Source organism: Pteropus vampyrus, unplaced genomic scaffold (genome assembly GCF_000151845.1).
Source record: "Pteropus vampyrus isolate Shadow unplaced genomic scaffold, Pvam_2.0 Scaffold492, whole genome shotgun sequence".
Classification (NCBI taxonomy): domain Eukaryota; kingdom Metazoa; phylum Chordata; class Mammalia; order Chiroptera; family Pteropodidae; genus Pteropus; species Pteropus vampyrus.
Genome location: NW_011889273.1, coordinates 87,156 through 95,615, shown reverse-complemented (window position 1 = coordinate 95,615; position 8,460 = coordinate 87,156). Strand labels below are relative to the sequence as shown.

The 8,460-nt window shown below is 50.9% G+C and overlaps 1 protein-coding gene across 2 annotated transcripts in view; it reads right to left on the bottom strand.

The window, feature by feature from the left end:
* MPC1 (mitochondrial pyruvate carrier 1) overlaps positions 1 to 8,087 on the bottom strand; it is a 10,742-nt gene extending 2,655 nt beyond the window's left edge. Inside the window, exons 1-2 of one of the 2 annotated variants that reach the window (XM_023524752.1) lie at positions 7,875 to 8,087; positions 7,195 to 7,198 (exon numbers count right to left, since the gene is read on the bottom strand). In XM_023524752.1, coding sequence (XP_023380520.1) covers positions 7,195 to 7,198; positions 7,875 to 7,945 — 75 coding nt within the window. In that variant the 5' untranslated portion in view covers positions 7,946 to 8,087. Of the gene's footprint in view, positions 1 to 1,575; positions 1,580 to 7,194; positions 7,199 to 7,874 lie in introns of both variants that reach the window. The other variant, XM_011382848.2, reaches the window with a different exon arrangement.
* Positions 8,088 to 8,460: the final 373 nt, after the last annotated feature.

The following is an 8,460-nucleotide window of genomic DNA, read 5'->3' as shown; positions in this document are numbered from 1 at the left end:
GTGCAGTGGCGCCCGGCTTCACGCAACCTGCGAGGCTGAAACAAGGCCGTGGCTTCTCCAGCAAACCGAACCGTGTCTGTCAACGCAGGACTTGCGAATGCCTGAAGAGATCAAGACCGTACCCCGCGGGCTGGACGCCCTTTCCCGCATCGGGGCGTCAGATTTGCAGCAGCTGGGGCCGGTGGGGGCTGCGGAGTGCACGTTCCAGTGGTGCATTTTTAATACTGACCAGTAATCAAAACCCCAAATTCCGTAAGTAGAAAACCAGGGGAGATACAAGAAAATAAACGAGAAGCACGTTTGGCGTGGTACAAGGAGCCCGTGACGCGTTTACCTGACGTGCTCCCACGCGCGAGGCCAGGCCCGACACAGCCAGACCGTCAGCACCCCGGGCTGACCCCCCAGCAGGGACCCTGCGCGTCACACCCAGCTGGCAGGACAATCTGTGGGGTTGTGGGGTGGCCAACTAGCCCTCCTGTCGTCCGGCTGGGCGTGTTCGGAGCACAATGCGCCCTCCCGGGACTGTGACACTTCCCACGCCCAGGAGCGGGACCCTCCCTTCTGCCTGCGCCCCCCATCCCCCCGCCCCCGTGTCTTCTGGGGTCGCTTCGCCTTCAGCTCTGGCTACTCTAGAGTGACCGCCCTTTCCTCCTTTTCTGACAAGGCCTTTGTCCACCTGGGCCTCCTGTCACTCTCCTCCAGGTCCTCTCTTCCCACGGCTCAGCCCCGCACGGGGGTCCTGGGCCTACTTCGCGTGCACAGATTCCCATCTGTCACAGAGCCTGAAGCGGGACTCTAGAGGGGGGACAAATGCTCTCCTCTCACAGGGGGGCCAGGCATAGACCGTGCGTCGCGTGAACACTTAAGGAGCGCTGGGGGACTTGTCACATGACGGTTGAAAAGTTTCGGCGTGCTGAGCATTGGCGTCGGATGAAGCAGGCCTCTGCAGGGTGAGGACTGGGCGTGCGCTGTCCTTAAAATACACTTCTAGAGAGCGCGCCCGGGTAAAATGATTTAAACGCTGATTTACTAAGATGTCTAACCTCAGAGACCTCACCACATCCTCTCTATCTAGCACAAGTGCCTATTCTCTCTCCTCTCACGAAGTGCATGTTTGCTCTACGCTGTCTGATATTCCTCAGTCAGTTTCTAGAAAAATAAGAAATTTCATGGTTACTATCTGAAAGGAGAAAATGAACACTTCGGATTAAATGGGCAAATACTTTTGCTCCGTTACGACTCTTCACTGTGAATAATAGAACAGAGCCGTGAGTGAGCAGCACTGTGGTCCACCCCCCGGTCGGGACCTCTGTGTCTGTGTCGTCAGTCGTCAGGCCAGGGCCGGCACTACCAGTGAGGACGTCACAGCACGCGCGTGGACGCGCTGGTCCTGCAGAGACGCTCACTCTGCAGTGCACCGGGAGAACCAAGGGGACACTGGGGCGCACTGGCCCCTCGTCACTGGTCACGCTGGCTGGTCATGCCACCCCAGGGGAAGGGAGCCAGGGCTGCTCCCTTCTTAGTTACGCGGAAAGTCTGCGAAAGCCCGAAAGGGAGGAGAAACACGCTTCTTACCGTACTATGTGTGAGAATCCGCCGAGGTGCGCACGGGCGAACATGCAAGGAAAAGAGAGAGAAGAGGTCAGAGGTTTTCAGAGGCGACGGTCCCGCCACCACCTCCGAGTTCTGGCTCGGCACGGGACGTCGGCGTGAGCGGCTCACACCTCCTCTTTTCTCTTAAAAATGGCCAGTGCTATTTGTAACGACAACTTAGCCCTAAGGAAATTAAACCTGAATTTCAGGAAGAATAACCTTAACCCTTAGAGCACAGTCCTCAGGCGGAGACACAACGCAAGTCACAAACAGGCGCTACATATGTGATTTTAAAATTTCTGAAAGGAAAAAAGAAAAACAGAGGCCAATTTTATTAAGTTTATTTACTCCGACCTATCAAAAGTATTTTCAATTGAACGCATAATCGATGAAAACTTATTAACGAGGCATCTTATATTCTATTTGGTACCGAGTCTCCGAGGCCTGGTGTGCGTTGACGCGGCACATCTCAGTCTAGACTGGCCCCGTTTCAAGCGCTCCACTGCCATCGTGGCTTGTGGCGCTCAAACTAGACAGCACAGGCTTACGGGAACCATTTCTTTACGAGTGACAAGCTGGAGAGAAGCACAGTGCTGTGGAATTCCAGGACGATGAGCTTCCCCTTTCCCTTGCCCACGGGCACGTAATTCTATTTCTGTCTTCTACGGACTCTGGAGCCTCAAGCGGCGCCCCCACGGGGCATTCGATACAATGTCTGCTGCACGAATGAACAGAAAGACTTTCAACGTGAAGTGAACTGTTTTCCTGAACATTGAACTTCATACCATTCAAAAAGACATCGAAAGTTTTATAGCGAATTACTTTTATTTCTAAAATGCTAATTATTCTTGCCAGGATGTAGCTCGATTGTTCTGTTAAGGCGAACTCTGAACGTTTAGCTACTGAGTTACTGAAATAAAACGGTGACATCTCTCACGCACACGCTCACATCCCAGCGACCCTTCCGGATGTTTTCAGAGGTTGTGGAGGTTCTGATGGACAGCACGAAACTATCTGCTGACGGTGCTAACGACATATATGCTTCGGACAGGCTCCGGCATGAACTGTCAAAAGCCTAGAAAGGGCCTGTCTCACAGATTCCGTTCCCAAGACTGCGTTTACACAGCGGGTCAACAGCCCCACCAGCCAGAGGGCACGGCCGGAGGACACCTACCGTGTCCTTCTGCTCAGAACACCTCGGTTCGGGACGGGACACAGGCCTTTTACCGAACTCTAAGTTAGCAACAGCACGTTTTTTTTCCTTACAAAAATATATAAAAGGATGTAGTACTGAAAATCTAAAATGTCAACTTGGAGATAATTTAGTTTTCAATTCAAGACTCTGAATTCTTCTTGAATTGTACGTACAAAAGTTTAAATTCTACCCTATTTTACAATAGGTGATCTCAGTACGAACATAAAGGGATGTGGAAAGGGGCCTCTCTGCATTCATGTGCCGCTCAACTGAAAAATCCTACCTGAAAACGATCGCAAAAACGTCGAACATTTTACATCAATAGTGATTTAATGACTGTAGAACGACTTGAGAATAAAGTCATTTTCTAAACATCCCTGGTAAATACAAAACCCCACAGTTCAACAGCCCTTAACTCTGTCAGAGCTGTCTAAAACGTGAATCAACTACCCGGTCAAAAAATCTAAAAATCACACTTGTGCAGAGCCAAACTAGGAAAAGAAAAAAAAAAAAAACAAGCTTCTTAGTACGTTAAGTGTCTGTTCCAAAGAAGGATAAATTTATAAGCAACGCGCAAACTGCAATTAGAGGACAGTAATGCGAAACTGTAAAAACATCCTTATTTTCCATTTGGTACGCTGCCTTTATCCCACTGAAGGTTAAACGAGGATTCCAAAACCCTAAACCTATGGGAAAGGTTTTCCTGAATTCACTCGTGACCCGAATTCTCACGGAGGAGAAACGGACCTTCCCGGCTGAGAATGACCATGGAGGTGAAGGAGGAAGCACCATAAAATAAACTCGAGCTTGTTTTTCTCCTTAACTTGCAACCATGACTGGTGGGTTCAAGGTCTCTTCTAAGGTCATTTTCCTTTTCACGATGTTGCCTGGGCACTGCCGGTCTCGGTCTCTTATTTCCCTAAAATTACTGCCAGTAATTGTTAGCTTTCTCTGACAGCACTGTGAGTAATCTGGGCAAATTAGAACTTGCTTGTGCAGTGCTAACTGGATCCCACTGGCGGCCTAGCACAGTCTATTTATAGCACCGCTTAAAGTGGGGCAAGGCTTTGACACATTCCAGATGCAGGCCTCTTGCAGGCTGACGACGTGCACCTGCATTTCACTTATTTGCACCAAGTTTTGTCTGATTTTCTAGTTCAAACTGAAATGAGGGAGAACTTTAACAGTCAGAACGGGTGACATTCGACTGTACTTAGCTGGTCAAACCAAACTGGATGACGGGAAAGGGCCTTCTGACAGCCAGTTCTGCTCCAACACCTGCAGCTTCGTTACATCGTGACAGCCAGTTATACTGCGGCTGCAGGCCTAGGGCCGGGCGCGGGAGCAGCACGGCGGAGAAGACAGCTCGAGCGGGGAAGGCGCACGAGGAGGACCTGAAACCTCACTTCCCTTCAAAGCCACGCTGTGCACTACTATTTCCTGTAAAGTCTAAAGCCACATTTGTTTTGGCCTCACGAGCTGGGTGTGCAGAAGGCCTCAGGTTTTCTGGTGGCCCAGACACCAGTGTTCGTACGAGGCAGGTGAGGCGCTGAAATCAGGATCTGGCTTCGAGGGTCGAGGATCAGTTCCAACTCTAACAATCAGGGAAAGGTCCCCTGGTCCTCCACTGCGACCTCCCACCTGGTTCATAAGTGTAAGTCCCGAAAGCGCTCCTGGAAACGTGGACGTTTAACTTGGAGCAGCACTCCCTGTCAGCTGGGGAACGTTCACTGCGAACGCCCTAACGCAAGGTCTCGAGCCCGCTGGGTGACTGGCTTTAACATACTCCATGATCCGGGTTCTGCGAAAACGTTCTTCGACCGTATGTCCGAAAGCATAAGTGCAAACGTATGTCCGGTCACAGCCCTCAGAGGGGCAGAAAATCTCTAGAATCAATCCGGACAAACTTGATTGACTCGATCATTAAAATATTATGTCTTGCCTCAAAACGAATTTGCTCATTCTTACTTCTTCTTAACCACGATTCAGGAGAGAGAAGGAAAGGAAAGGAGAGAAAAAAATAGCTCTCTACTTCTACTCCATCAGTAAGATATGGGAGGAGATAGTTTCTTTAAAACTATTTATGTGAGAGATCCAGGAAGTTCTGGATTCAAGATCCTCAATGAGGTAGGAAGAAACGAGCGAGCAGAGGTGGAAGGCCCCAGCGAGAGTACCAGGAACCAGGGTACTCTCTAAAGTACCCTGCACAGACTACTAAAAAATGGACCGAACGCGTCCTTTTGTCAAGCACAGTGCTGTGTCGCTAACTGCCGAAGCACAAAGGCTCAGTCAAACGTGACCGAGACCACACAGCTCAACAGCAACAGGGCTGGGATGCAACCTGTCACTCAAACTCATCCCTAGGTTTAACAGTACCATCATCGCACCTAACAAAAACTGTCAATAATTACTTGGCGTGACTTAACACAGATGCCCTGTTCAAATGTCCCCAGTTGTCCTGGTAATGCTTTCGACAGCTTTTTTTTCCCAGAACAGATCCAAAGTTCACACACTGCCTTCGGTTAGAGCCTGTTCTCTTAACTCCTGTTTCTTGGTTAAAAAAAATTATTGACGTTTTAAAAACACTTGGAAATCCACTTTAATAAGAAAGACATTTCAATCTTATTCATAAATATGGTTAACAGTTTATAATCTGTGTGAAACTGGATTTTAAATTTTTGCTGAAAAACTCAACCACGTTGCTATTAAAATGACTTTTCTGAATTCCAGAAGGGCTTCAGTGCGGCGAAGCCCTCCAGCCCTGGAGAGCCGGGCTGGCAGGGAAGGCATGGCACAGAGCAAGGCACCCACGGGGGGAGGGGACACAGAGCAAGGCGCCCACGGGGGGAGGGGACACAGAGCCTCACTTGACATTTCCTTCTTCATGCTTTATTCTCCTCTGCAAAAGCAAGCAGGGGCTGGGAGCGAGCATGGACAGGCAAAGGGAAACGTCTCCTCTGATAAGTTCTAGAAAGAAAGGTTTCTCTTTCTAGGGGAATAAAGCTAAAAACAAAAGCTTCTGGTGAGAATTTTGATACCAGAATTCAAACCACTCTCAATCTATGATTGGCAGCCACAGTGTGAAATTCCGTTGCCAAGGGAGGCAGGGAAAACAAGGTCTCTTAAAACAATTAAGTCGGTCAAAGCTTAATTCAATTAAAGTAATACTGGAGGAAGAAAGTACACAAATATTAAAGCTACGTGAAGTGAAGTTAACCTTTACCTCTTTACCACACTATTAACTACTGAAAAAGACATGCTTCCTAGGTTTTAAAATCGCACTAGATAAAACCAACTAAAAACCATACTTCTAAAATAAACTACTTAAAGCTGTTTCAAAGTTGTATTAAAATTTTGAAATAAAAAGAATTATCTCAAGATGAGAGGTGAAAATAAAATGCAGAAATCGTCGTCAGGCCTTCCGGCCGTGAATGCCCTCACTCTGAAACTAGAAACTTGGAAAACGGGTTAGACCACGGATCAAAGCTTTCTAGTGAAAGCCTGTCTCTCAGAAACCGATCTAGCGGAAAAAAAATTAAATTCAGAGAAGCAGGGCTAACTTTCTTTCTTGAATATATATTTACCAGACTCTTCCTATGTAATACGATGTTAGCTAATCATCAGCGTGATTCTTACGGGAATAAGGCATAAAAATTTTAATTTTACTGGACGATTTTACCCTTGGCTGTACCTAACTGTTAGAGGGACTCGTTACACAGGGAGGACACGCTGATACACGATGGAGGTGAGACTCGAAGCCACAGGGAAATTTACCTGCAGGAACTGAGAACATAGTCTCACATTACCACTTGGTGCAACTCGTCAAGCTAATACACTGTGTGGCTCCACGGTACTAAATGTGTCTCAATCACAAGTCTTGTATAAGTACTTGAATCTTCTTTTTGTAAAGTCAGGAAGAAAACTTTTCTTTCCAAATTTACTCTACCACATGGCAGATTGCTGCTCTGTGAAATTAGAAGTGAATGGTATTTGCATAAAATTCGGGATTAATATAATTAATCTTTTTTATACTGGTAAAAGTTTAAGTTGCCTTCACCCTGTACCTCTGGATGGTCATACTAGGATTTATTTCTCCTTGGCTGTCAATGCTTTACCCCTTTACCACACTATTAACTACTGAAAAAGACATGCTTCCTGGGTTTTAAGATCGCACTAGGTAAAACCAACTAAAAACCATACTCCTAAATAAACTACTTAAAGCTGTTTCAAAGTTGTATTAAAATATTGAAATAAAAAGAATTATCTCAAGATGAGAGGTGAAAATAAAATGCAGAAATCGTCGTCAGGCCTTCCGGCCGTGAATGCCCTCACTCTGAAACTAGAAAGGAAGAGTGAACGGAAAATTGAATAAGAACAAGAATGCCCTTGAAGACACAGTATTTTACCGTGCTTGGAAGAATATTTGCATATGAAAATATTTTAGATTTGATTCCCTCCCACTCTTAAAGTTCTTAAAACGAGAACCCCGAAAGGTGAAGTCAATCCAGTCCGGTTCATTGCCGTGGTCACAGAGGGCCTCGGGCGCACCTGGCGCTCACCTGCAGCAGCGCGCAGCGTTAAGCCCAAGGGACGCGCCGCTCTCGCAGCTCCCGCCCCTACCACGGGCGTCGGGCGTTTCTCAACCCCACACCCGGGCACAGAGTCCGCACACCTGGGCGCACACCTGCCCGGCGGGTGCACCGAGGCGGAGTACACGCCAGCGGCTGGCGTCCTGCCTACTGAGCTCCCGGTAGGCAGCTCCCGCCGCTGCCCGGCTCCCTCGACCCGCTGCCCCGAGCCCATCCCGCGCCGCGGCCCCGAGTTCTCAGTCCTGGTGCCCCGAGCTCTCGGTCCCGCTGCTCCGAGCCCATCCCGCGCCGCAGCCCCGACCCCGGCCCTCGGTCCCGCTGCCCCGAGCCCATCCCGCGCCGCGGCCCCGACCCCGGCCCTCGGTCCCGCTGCCTCGAGCTCCCGCTGCCCCGAGCCCACCCCGCGCCACTGCCCCGGAGCTCCCGGCCCCTCTCCCCGAAGGCGCCGACTCCGGCCTCCGGGAACCCCGGTGGCTGCTGCTCGGGGCACTCGTCACCTCATGAGGTAGTCTCGGAAGTCCTTGCTCCGGACATAGTCCGCCGCCTTCCGCACCAGCGCGCCCGCCATGGCCGTGCGGGACCCCAAGCCGCCCGCAGTGCCCTCGCCGCCGGTCCTCGGAGCCCAATGACACCGGCGGAGCGGACAGAGCGAAGACAGCACCTGCTCGCCGGCTGCCTTACGACAGCTCGGCCCCGCCTTACGGCTGCGGCGCCGCGCGGCTCGCGGCCAGTGGGCGGGCTCAGCGCGGAGGCCACGGAGACGATTGGCTCGCACGCGCCGCACACCCTCTCCCCGCCCCTCGGCGCGTGGGGCGGGGCCTGCGCCGTAAAACGGCCGCGCCCGGCCGCGATTGGCTGGCGGTTGCTAGGCACTCCCGCGGCCTCAGGGCCGGTCAGTGGCACACCTGGTCGCGCGTCCCCCCAAGGGCACTGCGGCCGGAATCTCGCGGAGACCTTTGCCGCCCCCGGGAACCTCCGTGCGGTCGCCCGAGGCCAGCAGGTTCTAGACGGGGAAGTGGACGCAGGGAGGAGCGCAGCAGGGCAGCCTCAAGATTGTGCCCCGCAAGCCCGAGGGAGCTGGGT